This window comes from Elaeis guineensis, chromosome 1, assembly GCF_000442705.2.
Source record: "Elaeis guineensis isolate ETL-2024a chromosome 1, EG11, whole genome shotgun sequence".
In the NCBI taxonomy this organism is placed as follows: Eukaryota; Viridiplantae; Streptophyta; class Magnoliopsida; order Arecales; family Arecaceae; genus Elaeis; species Elaeis guineensis.
Window position 1 is genome coordinate 4,319,959 of NC_025993.2, and position 18,186 is coordinate 4,338,144.

General features: G+C 36.5%; 1 protein-coding gene across 1 annotated transcript; it reads left to right on the forward strand.

Annotated features, from left to right (window-relative positions):
* The first annotated feature begins 1 nt into the window (after position 1).
* LOC105034839 (inositol-tetrakisphosphate 1-kinase 6) lies at positions 2-17,084 on the forward strand. The gene is made up of 12 exons (XM_010910150.4): positions 2-209; positions 1,046-1,081; positions 4,289-4,487; positions 4,654-4,745; positions 4,864-4,935; positions 5,022-5,224; positions 6,575-6,728; positions 7,938-8,051; positions 8,575-8,637; positions 15,873-16,018; positions 16,191-16,341; positions 16,576-17,084. The coding sequence occupies exons 1-12, from the start codon at positions 81-83 to the stop codon at positions 16,711-16,713; spliced, it is 1,497 nt and encodes a 498-aa protein (XP_010908452.1). The 5' UTR covers positions 2-80; the 3' UTR covers positions 16,714-17,084.
* The last annotated feature ends 1,102 nt before the right edge of the window (positions 17,085-18,186 follow it).

An 18,186-nucleotide genomic window follows, 5' to 3' on the forward strand; every position in this document is an offset into this window, starting at 1 on the left:
AGGCAGGCAGTGAGTTGTGTGAGGGGAGAGGGGGAGAGCTAAAAATTCCACCGCTCCAAGAGCGGAAACCGTGCACGGCGATGGGCGGCGTTCGAGGGGTTCTCTTGGACGAATCGCTCCTCTTCTCCGATGCCGGAAGCGGTAATTTCTACCTCCCTCCGGGATCCGCAACTCTTCTTCGTAGGCTTCAGTACTCGAAGCTTCGCGTGGTATACGACCTTCCAAAATCCTCTTCTTTTTGTTGTTTCATCTCTTGATTTCTTAAGCCCTTGACTTGTCTGGCAAGAAATGGCCGTCTTTGAATTCTGTTTTTGGGATCAAATTTTGTGGCAATCGGTCCAAGGAGCCATCCTTCTGGCAGCTTCAATGCATCGCTATTGATTCCTCTTTTTCTCTCTCCATTTTTCTCTTTTCAGTTTTCGTAGTTAGGTTTCTCATTCTTGATTTGATCTGTTTGAAGCAAGAGAAATTGCGTGAATGTTTGAATGTATAAGAAAAAAAAGTTTCCGTGCTTTTGAATTGGTTTCTGAAAATGTTGATGATGCTTGTACTGGGAATTTTAGAATAGGAAAACAGTATATATATATTCAGTTCTCTATGCTGCATGTTGGGTTTATCTGTCATGTCTATTTTGAATTTTAAGGTTGAATAATTTTGTGTAGAATGCTGTTCTTTTCTCCTATTCCTGTAGTTTCTGTATTGGTTTTGAACACTATCAAAATCATTTTAGAAAACGAAGACCCAAATTTTTTTGTCCTCCATTCTAATTTAAACAAGTTTGTCAATCTTCCGTTCAAAGTGTTAAAGCTTTGGAACAAGGTGTCTGCTGTCTATACTGTATGGTGTTTATCAATGATTAATTTCACTGGCATGCGGTATGATTTCCTTGAATGCTAGTGTGGATGGTTATCCAAATAAAAGTTTATCAGTTGAGTGCTGTGGCATATCCTATCATTTGCTTGTCTGTTACTCTTTACCTGAAAATTGGCATGGCGTGATCCTATTCATGAAAAGTTCTAACCTCTATGTCACACTTACTTCGCAGGGTTTTTGTTACCAAAAGGATCTATCACCACAAAAGGTGCATCTTGTTATTCTCTTAGCTTTATTTTATTTTTATTTTTTAACGTATCATTATATGATTGTTTATGGAAAAAATGTGAGCAGTTTTCTTGTTTGTATATGTGAGGCAATTTTAGAAATAATTATAAGTTGCACCTGCATATAAGTGTGTTATTTTCTAGTAGATTGGGCATATCTATAATTTTACATGCAATGCAACGAGCTAATGCTTACATCAAAATTGACTGCTGGCTTGCTTTGCATCTTTGTTGGTCAATTGGAGGATTGGGCAAATCTTTGTTAATTGTTTATATGATTCAAGGTCTAGGGAGCAGCCATCCAAAATTTCTCTAGATCTGAAATGAGTCTAGATAGGGAATATGAAAAGGTTTAATGCAGAAAGCTATGTGCATCTGATTGTTGAAAATTAAAAATATTATAAGAAATATAGCATAATACATGGGTATTGGAATTTGATCTCTCCAACATTAATTTAAAGTTTCAAGGCCTTTGTAATACCTGATGCTAATCTTCAGAAAAGGGGCACAAGATGCTATGCAGTCATAATAAGATTTATTTGTAATTAAATGGCATTTTTAGGAGTGTGATTTTCCTGTTAGACTTGAATGTATTATAAGAAATAAAATAAAGAAACATGGTTATGAAGAACACTGATGATCCAATGAATGTCAACAGTGAAACATTCTCTCCCTTGTAATGGTAAAGTTACAGTCTCTTGCAATATTCATTTTGTGGAAAGAAACAAGATAAGCAATGAATCAAGAAAGGTTCTGAGTGGCTGTGCCAGTCACCCAATGGCATACTATGTGCTATGCTGGCACATGTGCCACACCATCCCAAGACAAAAATGTACTGAGATGTTCTTTTAGTTAATAAAAATAAAAAAATGGAGTTAAATGGCATTGCACCAGCCCATTCCTTGTGCCAGTATTGGACTAGCATGATGAGTCAAGCTATATTATTGGCACTTATCTTGAGCAAAAGTATCATCGGCACTTGAAACCATGATTCTGGGCATGTTAGATTTTTTTATTCTTTTGAAAAGAAATCCCGGACTCATATTCAAATGAACTAGGATGCATCCATGCTCTTTGTAAAACTGCTTGATGATTTTCTGTTGTACGATATATCACAAAGGTAGCCACACACAACATGATCAAACTTATCTGATAAATTCTTTTGCATCATTCCACAAGGGTATGATGAGTTAACCGTTATAGAAGAACTGTTTTGTTTAAAGGGGTGATGGTGTTGTTGTTTCTCTTTAGAGTATATTGGCTTTGTGTTTGGAGTGTTGCTCAAAATTGCGACCAAATTGTATTGGTATTGGTCATAACCAAGAAACTAGGGCCAACTTTGGAGATTCAGCTGGAATAACTCATGAGGCCAGACGGTCTACAATTCTAATTTATGCTCATTTATTTTTTAAATGTTAGACGGCAGTTTCTCTATTCAAATTTTACATACTTTGAAAAGATATTTGAATTAATGCAATAAGCTATTCAAAATAAGTCCTGCAGTGCTAAATATTAAATTCGTAAAATCATTGGCTTGTTGTATGCTAGAATGCCATCAAATGCCAAACCATTGTCACACTCTGAACTGTGATTCTTGACTTTTTTTAGTTTTTAAACAATTCTGATAGATTCAAAACCACCTATATGACAAATGCAGAAGTCCCAAAACAACATACATACTTTATAGATTTATTTTATTTTTCGTCGCTTTTTCTCTTAATTTCTTTTTTTACATGTTTTACTTAGTAATTTTCAATGGCCATTGTTGAGACTAACTTGAAAACCACTGAAATCGAAACTCATTGGTTTGATGGAAATGGAAAATGTAATTGAATTGAAAAGACTTTATTGGTTATGAAAAAAGAATTAAGACATATTATTTTAACACTTTATTGAGATCTTATGCTTGGTTTATGCAATGAAAGTCAGTCTTTGTTCGTACCCTTTTCTACATCAACAATTTCTTTAGTTTGTAATTCTTATACTTTTGCATAAACCAAGAGGTTGTTGTGTTACTAAAGCTAATGTACTGAGGATACGTGGTGCTTTTTTGTTTGATGATTATTATTATTATTATTTTAATGTTAACTCTAAGGTCTGGTGAGTGATGTATCAATGCCTATCCATTACATGACATGCTGGCAAGGAAAAGGATATTTTGTGCATAGTTGTCAAGATGATGCAGAAAATTTTGGCTTCAATTACTTGTTTGGGGGCCCAGGGTTGTTTAGACACATTAGGTGGTCATCCAGTCAAATAGATATAATAAAACAAGTTAACTCTCATGACTAGGAATGCCCGTTGAATTTTGCATGTTGTCCTTCTAGAACTTTCACCTTTTTATTTTTTCATAGAAGCCTAAAAAGGCTTTCCAAGTTGACATTATTTTTCTGTGGATACCCTTTCGGGAAGTGCATATTATCAGTTTCCCAATATAATAAACGAGAAGAAAATGTCGCCCTAAAAGCTAAACCCGTGCAAAATGGTGCAAAGTAATTAAAAAACATTTTTTAAATGCACTTAGGTTTATGTACATTTTGCATACGTTTTTCTCATTTGTGACATCAATGTCTTTCATAGATCACTTTGGGAACTTTTCCAATGGTTTCTTTCTTGTTTCAGAGTTGCTTGCTGATTCCTGGTCCTGTTCTGAAAGTGGAAAGTACATTTTTGCCATCATCTATGTTCCTAAATCAGCGAATATGGGGTTGATGTTATGTAGTTTTGTGGTGTGCCACCATTAATTACTAGCTGCAAGTGAAAAATTACTAATACTTAGTTAAGTTTTTTGTTTGTTTGATCTCTTCTGTGGTATTAAATTCAAATTGTTCAAGGCCTTTTTGTAATACTAGATAAATATGCAGAGGAAACAAGGATTTGTGGAGCTTATTAGTAATAATTATGTCTATGATTTGGCCTAATTGTTCGGTTTTCTTTGGACATGTTTTTATTTGTTTTTGATATTGTAAGATTGCACTATTATTCTTAAGCCTTGTAAGTATATTCTCTTGTTCTATGCCATGTTTCTTATGATTTTAGAATAAAGAGCCAGCATTACTATTTCGAGAAACATTTGGTTGATGGTTTACTATGTTTTGTTCATGCCAATATTTTAACAAACCTACGTTGCTGATATCAATTTAGACTGGCATACTAATTTTCTTGACCTTTATAACTGCTTGTTATAGGAAATCTTTCTTAAACAGACAGCCGGATCATACTCCTTTGATTGTATCTCATTGCATGGATCACATGCAAGGAATTCATTTAATGAGTCATTGCCAGACTGGCATGCAGCTGGAGAGATATGCTTTTACGTAACTTCCAGAAAAGATGAAACACTTTTCTGCAAGCTTCAGAATCATGGTTGGAGGATTATTTGTATTGGTGAGTGTTTGTTTTTGTCTAGACAGGGAATCTTCCATATTCTAAATATGGACCTATTCCTTGTGCTTTCTTAAGCTCATAATCAAGATATGTGGTTCATTCTTGAATTAACTGAGCACTTGCAGCTGTTATGTTTATTTTAATTGGATTTCTTACTACAATCTAGGTGTTGAAAGGGGTGGGACAATGGATAAGGAGTTGTTGTTTATTGACAAGTTGGAAGAGTTGCCAATTACTATTTGCAGCTTCAGCAAGAAGGTTGTTTGTTCTCCGGGTTCTACTTCTGAGTCAACTTTATTAGGGTGATTGTTTATCTGCATAGTTGATCTAGTATCTCCATATGACCCATTTAGAATGTTTTTATTATTTGCTTCAGGTGATGCGCTGCACACCAGTCCTGATGGTTGGCTATGTTATGAAACCATCTCGTGAAGAAGATTTTGCAAAGGCAAGTCTGGGTTTAGAACTAGATGCAGGTATTATATTGAATGCTGCGGTTGCAACTTCATTTGCATGACTACTTGTTTTGGACAGAGAGGCGCATTCCCTATGTATCCTACTCAAAATGGATTGCTTTTTGTTCCTCTCACATTTGAACTTCCTTTGGCACCTCAAATACAAGAAGTTGATGTAATCCTCCATAAAGCAACTGATGAGATCCTCAGCATTGAGCCAGACTACTGTTTGGATTTTCCAAAGGGAATTTATTTCTCCAGGGGAATGCAAGAACTAGAAAGGTGATTGCCAAAATCAATATATGTGAGGATCTGATATTATGATAGTTAATGAACGAGAAGCAGTTCTGTTCAGTTTTGCTTTCACATCTGAACATGAAAAAGAGGTCAACATAGTTTATTTTGTTTTGTTATCCAAGCCTCTAGAATAGATTTTAGCTGATTCAATCTGAACACCAGTGTGAAGGAGTTGGATCTATGTTTCTGGATGGTAACTTGTTAGTAATAGGAGAAGAGTAGGGTAATGAGCCGTGAACAATAGTGCACAAGTGAGCAACAAGGGATTACTCTATGTTTAAATAATCAATTTTGAATTGGATCTGTTGCTATGTAGGTCAAATAAGTGGTGAATAAGGTAAAACACTAAAAGGTATAGGAAAGTTATTTTTGTATCAGATCTGAATTAGATCCAAAAACAAAAATCTCTATGAGGAGGGAGTGAGGGAGAGAAAATGTCTTTCCCCAGAACCCTCTAAAAAGGGCAACCATTATTAAATAATCATTTCAAGAGTATTCATGTGCTTGTCTTCTTTTGCAGCAACTTCAACCCTTTTGCAAATACCCAAGATATCCTAAGCAGTGAGTTAACATGAGGTTGTTTATGTCTAATTTGATCAATTGTTAATCAAACAAAGATATTTCTAAACCTTCTATTTTCTACCCAAAATCTAAAAATTAACCCAAAATTTAGGAGCTTGATCAATTTTGATTCCTAATGTACCTTATAAATGACAGGTTTACATGTTATCATTGAAATCAGTACTGCCAGATGTGTTCCTGCATCAGTATGCCCTGTATCCTGCTACAACTTAAGTGCCCATGCTGTTAATTTACTTTTGCTGATAGCATTTGTAGCTCAAAGGATATCAACAAATCCTCTTAAGCTGTTCTTTTGCTTCTCCAGTGATCAGGTTACCAATATCAGAGTGCTATTTTCTGATTATACCATAAACATTGTATCTATATAGTTTGTTTAGTTCCATTTGAGGTATATTGCTGATAGTTGTGCCTATGCTAGCTTCCAAATACAGTTAATATAACCAGCATTTTTTTTCTATCATTTTGTTCACCTTATCAAACTGGTATCTCAGCGTTTGTGTCACTGTTTCACCCAATTAATTTAAACCCTAAGAGATCTGAAAATCTAGCACCTGTGACAGCACACATTTTCTGTCAGATTAAGTTCATTTGCTCATAGGTGACGAGCCAAATAAGTTCCATCCTGGTAGTTCACTAAACAAGTTGGTCATTGTATTTGTTTTTTTTTCCATTGGGTCTCTAACTGTTTTTGAGCTATCTATTGCTGATCATTAACATCAGTATCCTTCTGTAATGAATTTTATTTTTATGCAGGTCTATCCAGGACCATCCAAATTGTTGCTTAATGGACCCACTTGACAATATATACCCTTTACTTGATCGCCATAAGATCCAACAAATTCTTCTTGGATTGCAGGATCTCAATGTCAATGATCGGTGTAGACTCCGGGCACCACATTTTTTAAAGGTCTTTTTCTCAGAGTGGTACCTGTTTGCTGCCTGAATTGATCTGTGCAATTGAAATGAGACAAAATAAAAGAAGTACTAATTAGCGTTCCATTGCTTTTTAGTTGCATGCTTTTGGTAATTGTCACAAATCACATCTTCTGGTTGACTAGCCTTCTTCTCCCCATTCACTTATTTATGCTTACATGCCAGTTATCATATATAAATTAAACAATCTGTTACTGTCTTAAGACTTCATGCTTCAACGATCCTCAACATGGCTAAATAAACAATAGAAGCAACACAAAATTGTAAGCAGTAGCAACTGGGCCATACAATTGATGACTAATGCAGTTTGCATACTTGTTCTTGAGCGTGTAGGCATGATACAGATATCTCAGAAATGCAGTGCATTCATTTTGTTGCAGCTCCCCTGCAAAATTGGGATTATTTGGAGAATGTTATGCAGCCTGATGTCACTCACTATCCAAGGTGGCAAGGGAGGAATGAGAAATTTACCCTGCTAAAAAGGCCAAATCCTTATGAATAGCATAAAACTCTTATGCCACATCGGATGGGTTATTGAGTTGATATCTTATCGGTCTGCATGGCCATACTCCTTGGATATGGACTGTGTCATAATCTGGTTTTTGCTGATTTTTATCACTGAAGGCGCCTTATTTCTTTTCCTCTCTTTGAGCATTTTCATGAAGCCATGCACTGCTAACACAGCTTCTAGGTGTTCCAGAACGTGCCTTAGTGGTTTTATGGGCCTAAGTGGTTGCTCAAGGCACAAAACCTGCATTCCAGGTCACGTTTGAATATTTTTGGAATGAATCATACTAATGAATGCTTTCTTTGATGGAATTTGTAGCAATAAACATCATCCTTTTAATGGGACAGCCTCCCAGGTTAATCTCTAGAACATAATTAACAAATATGATAATTTTGTTATGGTGCTAGTCTTTTGCAAATCTATTATACAAGGTTTAAACCACTGGTATCGGGTCCATACTGGTCTTGAGCTGGAACAGTATGGTACTGGTACAGTTGGCACAGATTGAAACAGTCATTATCAACTAGATTAAGAAGGTATTGGTACTTTCTGGTACATACCTACTGTTCTATGGACTAACACCAATGCTGACCCTATACTGAACCACCTGTATTTGAATCCTTGCTATTATGTTTGTGGGTAAATTATAATTGCATATTGTGCTTAATTATGTAGGTTGATATCTTTCATGATCCTAGTCTAAGGGATCGACTATTAGAAGCTAATTTATCCTTTCCAATCATTGTCAAACCACAAATCGCATGCGGGGTTGCGGATGCTCATAATATGGTATTCTCTTATCGTCTTATTCCAGTATTCCCCTTTTCTTGCCCTTATGAATAATGTAGTACTGTTGTAAGCAGAATGTAGAAGCATTTGTGGTGATAACTTCTTTCAGCAATTGTCATTTGTAATGAGAAGTGGCTCAATCTGCAAATGGTTTTAGTTCTGCAAACTTGGTCAATCTTTTTATCTTCCAGTTGGCTCGACTGACAACTGACAAAGTGCAACTTCGGCTATAAAAGCTATTTAGTTGATTTAGTTATTACCTATGAGTTCCAAGATAACTTTTTTATCTTGGACTACAAGAAAGAAAATTACAGCAAAAAAAAATTTATCTCCACCTTTCAGCTTTTGAGAAATGGATATACTCAAATCATTGCTGTTATTATCTTTAAATCATCATTGTTATTATATCTTTATCATTCTTACTTGACAGGCAATATGACCTAGCATTATTTATGCACCATACAATTTAGTTAAGTTGGCTTCTTGCTCAAATCATTTTTTGTTTTCTTATCCTTCCTCACAGGCATTAGTATTCAAGTTTGAAGATTTTGTGGACCTTCCTGTTCCACTTCCAGCTATTCTTCAGGTAAACAAGAATCACCTGCAGATGATGCATCATAAGTTTATATAGTACAGGAAAATTTATACCTCTGGCATCAAAATGAATATCAAGAGAAATTGCGCTTTGTACATTGTGATTCAGTTTTTTACAGTTTGGTCTTTTATAGAGTTAATGTTTCATAAGTTATTACCAAGACTTATGTGGAACATAAACTTTCTGATAATATGACATGCTTTAGGTGTTCAGATGATTACACTGTCCTAAAACAAAAATCTTAAAAGTGCTATACTAATATTAGCTTTTTTTGGTTTTCATATTGGTCTCTCTCTCTCTCTCTCTCTCTCTCTTTCTCGATACACACACACACACACACATATATACATATACATAAATATACATATATATACATATATATACGTGTATATACTGGTATATACACGTGTATACACGTGTATGTACAGCGCGCGTGCGCGTGCGTACGTATATGTACGTATATATAGTCGAGAAGTATATAAAATGTAAATCAGGCTACAAACTAGAACTAATTTTGCTTCAAGTTATGTTTTTTCATGGTTCTTTTAAAGAACTTGAGAATAAATTAGATTTGTAATCATGGTTGGCTTAATGCATCCTTCTTTGCCAATTGTCCAAATCAAGGCCTATTTTCCCACAAAAAGGAAAAAAAAAAAAAAGATGGCATGTAATGTTCTCAAATGTTTACGTTTGTTACAGTATCGATCGCTCTCCAACCACTCCACATGCTTTTGTGGGATCAGGTGTTGAGCAAACTCTTGTCAGGTCATGGATGTCAGGTCCATTGAGGTAGAGCTATTTAGATCCAACAATTGCGAGCACAAGTCTTGGCCAAAAACAGTGACTTTACCAAGGCCCATTTGACGATCAAGTATTATAGAGAAGATGAGGGAATAAGGAAGAAAGAGACCTACAGAATTTTTAGATGCAGTGATTCTATGGTGGCTGCCTGGTTGCTCAAGTCAAAATCAGACGTCATGCATCAATACATAGTTTAGGTAAAGCAGTCACTGCAGTGCCCTCAATATGAGAAGATCCAGTAGTTGGAGTGTGAAACATAAGGTCCATTATAGTCCAGACAATCGCATCAAATATATATGGACTACAATTAGTAAGGTGGCAACCAGATAAACCACATTGCGCAGTTATGTTCCCAGCAATCCAAGGTCCTGAGAGGGGCAAACTGGGGACAGACCTACCTTTTTTCTTTAACATAAAGTTGCTGCCTCTGGACTTAAACCCATGCCATTGCACTTGTCAGTGCAAGCCTTTACCATTGTACCAAGCAATGGGCCCTTTGAAAAAGACCATTACCCAGTTATGATCTCGGCAATCTAGGATTCTAGGAGGGGCTGGCTGAGCATAGACCACCCTTTGGCTTTTTTTTTTCCGCATAAAGTGGCTGCCCTAGGAATTGAACCTACGCCATCATGCTTGTCAGCCCAAGTCTTTTACCATTGCATCCAGCAATAGCCTCTTTGCAAGGTGACAATTGGAAACCTTACCATCAACCATGCAAAATAAATATAGAAAAATGATATATGAATCATAATCCTAAGCCAACCCTAGCATCACCAATATTATGAAATGGGTCATGTAGGCCATTAAGTCACAATGGATCAGTCCTACTTCAATTGCTCTTGTGGTTTGCATTGCTTTAACATACAGTTGAAATTTATCAAATTGCTTGTGTCATAATTAGATCACTTGTATGATTGGATTACATGCTGATGGTGAATATGATATATCTTAGCTGATCAACTCCCAATAGGACTGGAATTGGTCCTGGGCTGGCCCGAGGACCATTGTTCCGGGCCAACTTTGAGTTGTGTTATGGGTTAGGCCTGAAAGATTTTGGACTGGTTTGGAGTTAAATACAGAGCCCATATGTTCTTTGGGTTGGGCTCAGGTATATCATTGGCTTGACTTGGGCCTAGCCAGAGCCCGAGCCCGAATGAGGCCCAAAATGGAGCTTGAACTCCAGCATGAAATGGAGTCCAAACTTAGGTACTTGTTTATGAATTGCTTAGAAGATAGGCATGCCATTTCCAATTGTGTTATCAATTTGCTTTTCTGGTAAATATGTTCTGATCATCGGATGGTTGCTAACATGAAGCTACAGTATTTTATCAGAAAAAATGTGAAGTTGCAGTATAGAAGATTGAAAAATTAAGCTTCAATCGGGTTTGGGCCAGCCCTATTTTTATCCCAAATGGATAACTTGAGCTGCCCCAATGGGGTTCAGGTCGGGCCTGGGAGAAGGCTCGGTTGGGCATGGGCTGGGATTTTCCACAAGTTTTTGGGCCTAAGCCTGGCTAGGAGGTAGGAGGTAGAAAAAAATTTTAGGCTGGGCTTGGGTAGAAGAGTGGCCTGGCCCATCCCGGCCCGTTTTCAGCCCTAACTCCCGAAAGAGGAGTAGATTTTGTTAAATGCAGACTTAAATCAATTGAGCTTGAAGAGTGACTATAGCATGATACACACCAATTATCAGCTGTTGGATTACCTGTATGATTGGAGTACACATAGCACATCAGAAGATCAATATAGATGTTAGATGTTCTAAGTGATTTGTGATCCATTTCAGTTGTGATATCTTAATGCATCGTTGGCATCAATAGGTTATCCAGATTGGGCTACATCATGCAAGTTTGATTAACCAATAAATTAGTTCTTTGTGCTTCTAAATGGTGAGAGCAACTTTTCTGGACAGAGAAGATTAGAGTCCAAGAAGACCTTTGTTGATGGACGAGCAGAATACATGAGAGGTACAAATTTTGATGGATAATACCCTGATATCTAAAGTTGCTAGGTTGTGATAATTAAAGAAGATGGATTCAATTCTTAGGCTGGAAGTTTTGGTCGTAGTCATTACTTAACGAAAAATATTGCTTTTTTAGAAGAAGAATAGTCTGAATTGCTGGGAAAACATATAACAGCAAAGGAGGGTAGTCAGATACCTTGAGGAGCTGTCAGTTCTCAGGTTTCATTATTAACACATCTTTTTTGCCTTTAAATCTGTTGTGGAAAAACAGCCCGGTCACAAAACCTGAAAAATGCTTTAAAATCTAATCAAAGAAGTATTTTTCCTGATTTTTCCATCAAATACATTTTGCCCAAAATCAAGTTACAAATTAGCTGTTCAATAAAGGTCAGAGTTGTCAGACATTTGAACAACATCCAAACTCAATTTTATTTATTTATTTATTTTTCAATTCTTGATTGTTTTCCACCTTTTTATTTAGAAAAGGAAGAAGATAAAAGATCCGGAAATCCTTGTTGCTCTGCAGCAGTTAGTAGAGATAAGAAGCAATATTTCGGAAGATGGCTTCTTGGCTCCCTGAGTTGTCAGACATTGGAACGTCCAAACTCAATTTTATTTATTTATTTCTTTATTTACAATTCTTGATTGTTTTCAACCTTTTTATTTAGAAAGTGAAGAAGACAAAAGATCTGGAAATCTTTGTTGCTCTGCAGCATTAGTAGAGAGAAGAAGCAATATTTCGGAAAATGGCTCCTTGGCTGCCTGGCTGCCTGCCTTATATCTTTTATCAATTTGAGCATAGAGAAGTATATCGCTTTTTGTATTAGTATTATATGTTTCCAATTTTACTTCCCATCAACTTTCTATATCTTATTTAATATTTATGTTCAATTTTTTGTATTATAAATATTTTTCTTGGCATCTCCTTGTTCTTACAATTCTTTTAAGTTCCTTATTTTAGGATTCCTTGATCACCAATCACCCCCATAGTTCTTACACATAAGCAGCTCTTTGCATGCCCATCCACTACCTACCATCTTCTAAAACATCGGTATAAAGCCATATGTTTCTAAATGCCCAATGAAAGAAGCTAAACAGAGATTGGAAGGATGAACTTGACAAAATGCAAGAGGGTGGGCTCTTGTACAATAGTGAGGTTGCTCCATTGCGATTTGGGCATCATGGGTTCAAACATGAAAACAGCCTTTCAGCATACGGGGGCAAGACTGCTTACATTTAACCTTCTCCAAACCCTGCAGTAGTGGGAGCATCATGCACTAGGATGCCCTTTTAATTTAATAAAATGCAACAAATTGCTAGGGATAAGCTTTTGGCGTAGCCATGGCCAATTTGAAGTTTGAAACCTGAGTGGATTATTCTAGATATGCATGTTTGGATTACTCCTGTATCGGTGAGTTGTATGAGAAAATTGACACTATTTGGGGTCTGTTGAAGAAGAGTTTTAGATTGGGGTTCCAATATACTAAACCTATTATAACCATACTCTAGTGTATAATGAGATGCATATCTTTGTTACTATATGGTGGATAAAATGAAAATGCCTTTGCATTGCCTTGCTTTCATCCATACACTTGAATTTAACTCATGGAAATGGTTAGCTAGTCCAAATCAATAGACATGGTAAAAAGGTTGGAACTCCTTTTTAGTTGAGGTGGATCATAAAAGTTATCTGGAGGCACTTGACAAGATTATTGGAGATGAAAGTTATAATTTTGATAATAGTAGAATTACTTTTATTAATTCGCAGTTATTAATAGAGATCCTAAATGCAATTACTTGGTGGAATTTATATGAAATGTAGAATATTAGGTTAATGTTTTGGTAGTAAGAGTCTTCATGAAATTAAACTCTTTGGTGTGGAGAGGAGTTGAAACCTGCAACTATCATGCATCCTAATCGCTATTCACAGTTGCTGTGTAGAACAGGCAAAAAACTGAAACCTATATAATATCTTGAGAATTCTGTGCCTGTAAAAATTCATCTAATAAAGTTCGCCCCATGATTCTAAATTTCCAATTCATCCTAACAAAGTGTAAATGGATGAAGAAAAGAAAAGAAAAGATGAGAAACCAACCATCCCTCCATAATTGGTTTCTGGTTTCCAATTCCAGGTCTTCCACAAGCCTCCCATCTTTTATCCCATCTTGTCAAGGACAAAAAAAAAAAAAAAGATCCACCTATTCTCTCCAAGTAAATTGGGCCTCTAAACCATCTCTCCAAGACCTGCAAGTCTCTCTCTTCTTCCTAATCCCATTAATTGTGTCTCATCTTTCATGTGACTACTCTCAATGTTGTCGAAGGCGCACCTAAGGTGCTGATAATGCAAAGGCACCACCTTCACACCTTGTCTGCCCCATGGCTAGGCGACTTCACTTGGGCATTCAAAAAGCATGCCTTTTATATGCCTTGCAGGAAAACGCATAGAAAAGTACATTGTACTGTTTTTGATTAGGAATTTGGTGATTAACCAGAAGAGAGAAGGGGGAAAGATATTGTAGAAAAAAGGAGAGAGGTAGACAGGAGATTAAGAGGTGGACGCCATATAGATCTAGGGTTTGGAGTCTTTGGACAAATGCACTAGGTGTTCTTTTTCTTCCATTTGATAAATTCCTTATTCTTCCTGTTCTTCTTCTCTTTTTACCTCTTACTCTCTTTTCCTTTTTTTCTTTTGGGAGATGGACTGGCCCTCCTCTGCTGCTGCAACTATTGACTGATGCTTCTGTGCTCATATGTATGTGCGTATGCATGTGTACATATATGTATATGTACATATGTATCTACAATTCTACATATACATATATGTATGTAACAGACACACATATGTACTTATTATGTGCATGCATATCCAGATCAATTTGTTGTTCCTATTTCTTTTCCACAGCAGCTCAGAAGTTCAGCAATGATTTAGCATCAAAAACTCTGCTTTTTAGTCTCCACCATAAAATGTGGAATTGGGATGCCCCATTATTTTTTACTTTGAGCCTCTTACGTGCAATTGGGAGTGTGTATAGTGAATCTACAAAAGAGTTACCCACTTATATTTTAACATTTTGTTGGACTAAAATGCTACATTCTTAAGGTAATACATAACATAGGTTATACACTTGTATGTAAATACTGGTGAATAAATTCTATATATTTCCATGCAATGTACAATTTTGAGGAATGCCATCATAAGGAAAAGTGAAATATAGGTTTTGTTATCTGGCATCATATGGAAAAATGAAATATAGGTTTTGTTGTCTGGCATCATATCTTTTCTCTTGCTTGTCACATTGCCGCTGCGCTCAGGCTTCAAGAGACCTTGGCACGTTCATGTTCCTTGGACCTGTGACCACTTTGACTACTCTCTCTCCCCCCCTCCTCTCTCCCTCTCTCTACACACACACCTTGGTGGAGAGTATCCATTCCATCAAGTATCTATCATCCGACCCAAGTAATTGAGAAATAAGATTACCATGATTGTGAGGATTTGAATTATAAAAATTTAAGGCCAGTAATTCCTTTAGATTTCATCCTCCAATCCTCTTCCCCTTTTTTTGAACTTCTATACAAAAATATATTTCTTATGTACAAATATGTACAGGTATATACTACATTTCAGAAACAAGATATAGAGTGACATGGTTTAACTGTTTGCTATTGATTTTTAATGAAAATATATATGAGAAGTTTTTCTTCGTAATTAATTATCATTATATGTGATTATTTGGTAATATAAAATATTCTTTTAAATCATTGAACTCAAACTTATATGGAAACCCAGCCTTGTTATGAAAGCGACAGCACTATTATCAAAATAACAGAAAATTTCAATTAAAAATATAAGATGTAATTTTAAAATTGCTATTATGAATATTATATATTCTATTTGGTGTTTCTTCACGTTTTCACTCAAGGGGCCAAAGAAAGCATAGACTTCTATTGGAGCACCAAGGCGAAAATCCTGGCTCTACCCTTGCAATGCGTACCAAGTCCAGCACTCCAGTTTGGGAAGTTCAAAACTAGACCTAAATGGATGGGCTTATATTTTCCAGACCATCTTGGTACACTTACCCAGGTCTGCAAAATGCTTATTCTTTGGAACTTAAATTGCAACTAGCCAACTATACTCATGGCAGCTTGATGAATACACTTGACCTGATAGGCCTGGCTTGGCCATGCACATCAGAAGTCTTGTACGAGTGCCTGCTGATCTCCCATACAAAATTCAAGCTGTGTATTTGACCTTAAAACTTGTACAAGGTTTGGAAGCATTGCTTTGGTATTTGGACTCGACGTTCCAACTTATAGTTGGCTCTACTTGCTGCACTGCTATTTCATTTGACTTTTAGCATTTTAGCTTTAAATTGATCCCTTAAACAACATCATGGAGCTGTAGTTCATGGAATACTAGGTCCAATGTGGGTTCTTTTGTTGAAAACTTCTTGTACTGATAATGCAGGAATATGTGGATCATGGGTCTTCAATATTTAAGTTTTATGTGCTGGGAGACAAAGTATTTCATGCTGTTAAGAAGTCTATGCCAAATGCCAGTTTTCTATTATCAGCATCAGAGAAAAAGGGTTCTGCACCGATTATTTTTAACAGGTATTTTGGAACTTTATGACCATTCTGCTAGCCTCTGCACATTATGCCTGTGTTTAAAAGCAGATGAAAGAACCAAAAACTACAATGGATAAACAGCCGATATATGAACTTCCAATCTAGTTTTACAATGGATGAACAGCTAATATATAAATTTCTGTTCTAACTTACACAGTCTGAAGTCTCTTCCAGTTGCTACTGGGGACCAGTTCTCAGCAGGTGGGCCAAAGGCTGCTAAACTATCTTTAGATGTGGAACTAGTCAATAAAGCTGCAAAACAGCTAAGAAGACAACTTGGTCTTACTATTTTTGGATTTGATGTTGTTGTAAGTTATCCATGCCTTTCTCTACTGAAATGTTTAAGCTGTAATACTGCTGCTGCTAGGTGCAATTTAACAATACCCACCATGATTTACATGATAAGACGCTTATTAGGGTTCTCTACATTGCTGATTAGGAGGTTTTTTAGACTATTAATCGAAGTACGAAAGATTCTTTTAAGCAAAATATGGACAGCTTAAATGATGCTCCCTTATTGTTGTGCAAATTTCAAATTTCAGATTCAAGAAGTCAGTGGAGACCATGTCATAGTGGACTTGAACTATCTTCCCACTTTTAAGGAAGTCCCTGATTCTGATGCTGTTCCTGCATTCTGGGATGCAATCAAGAGCACGTATAATTTGAGAAAGGCAAACTGAGTGGTAGCCAATTGCTTTTGATTGTGCTGAAATTTAGTCTTTTTCATCATGGGTACTTGGTAAGTACAATATTAGAACTTAACCCATTCAAATTTATCGCGGGTCATGAGATAAACTGCATTTCCTAGACATACCATTTTGGAATAATTTGCTTGGGTCATAATAAATAGATGAACGTCTGCTCCACAAAATTCACCATGGGCTGTTATATCATCATGGTAGCAGATATTTGAGCTTTAGTTGCATGCATGATGGAGTAGCTGGGATTATGGAAATGAGTGATGTTCAGTAATGTCTTGACAAAGTTTCCTATCTTGATAACAATGTAGTTCAAGTTTCTTCTGAAATCTTCATTTGGCATGGTTACGAAATTCACAGAGACCCTATTTTGATCACTTTCTTTTTTGAGAGGACTATTCTCATCACTTTTCACGTTCAGCCTGCACCAAAGAATAAACCTTTTGGAAGACTTCCTGGGTAGTGAGTATTTTCGGAGGCTGTAGGCATAATAGCTTCTTTCTTATCTGGTACACAAACTATTTAGCTGGTGAAACCCTCCCAACCCATCACAGTTAACGAACAAGATATAAATCATGAACAGCTACATAAATCATGATTCTCAGATTCCCATATTCCAAGAAAAACCAAAGCCAAAACAAATTTCAGCTTCAGCATAGAAATACAAAAACCTTTAGAATTTCCTGAAATCAAACATACCAAGAAGTGGAAAAATTGCGGCATTATTCAGAGATATCCAATTAAAATTGATGAAAAATATATGATTATATAAAACTAAAGATACAGAGCAAGAGATCCTACTTAAGCAAACCGACACTTGAACAAAGAATTCATCTCTTTCAGCTACCAAACATTCAAGAAAAGATAAGAACAAGAATCAAACACCAGTCCGTAAATATCAGACTAAACAAAATATACATCTAATTGATGCACAGAGAGAGAGAGAGAGAGGGAGAGAGAAGAAGAACAGTGACTTCTGGTCCAAGAAACAGTGAGAGGCCCCTTTTGAGAGGGAGAGAACCAGGCAGTCGGTGTCCGGAAGGTAGTATATAAAAGGTGAGTGGATCTGCTGCCATTTGAATTGCAAGAAACCATGGTGCAGTTGGAGTTAGAGATCGCAGGCCCACTGGAAAATGGAGCTCAGAAAGGTGTGTCTCAGTTTCTTTATCAGATCCACAAGCGGATCTGCTGCAATTCATGCTGCATTGGATCCTCTCCATGCCAGGGGACCATCGGATTTTAAATCTTTTTTTTATATTTAGTTTGGTTTCCACTGCCTTTACTCGTCCATCCATTGGTTTTGGTTTGTTGGGGGAAACGCCTTATGGCATGTTACAGTAGGGGAAATTTGTTGGGGGAAATGCCAAATTGCATACCAAAGAATAAACTTTTTGGAAGACCTCTGGTGAATGTTCAATCCCTGTTGTACTCCTATCAGCATCTAGCATGTAACTT

What these genes read in the sequence shown, in the direction of transcription:
- LOC105034839 (XM_010910150.4), top strand. Translation starts at nt 81, where the DNA reads ATGGGCGGCGTTCGAGGGGTTCTCTTGGACGAATCGCTCCTCTTCTCC. An exon ending in TTGGAGGATTATTTGTATTG is followed by an intron (nt 4,488 to 4,653) that starts GTGAGTGTTTGT and finishes ACTACAATCTAG; the next exon opens with GTGTTGAAAGGGGTGGGACA. An exon ending in GGAATGCAAGAACTAGAAAG is followed by an intron (nt 5,225 to 6,574) that starts GTGATTGCCAAA and finishes ATTTTTATGCAG; the next exon opens with GTCTATCCAGGACCATCCAA.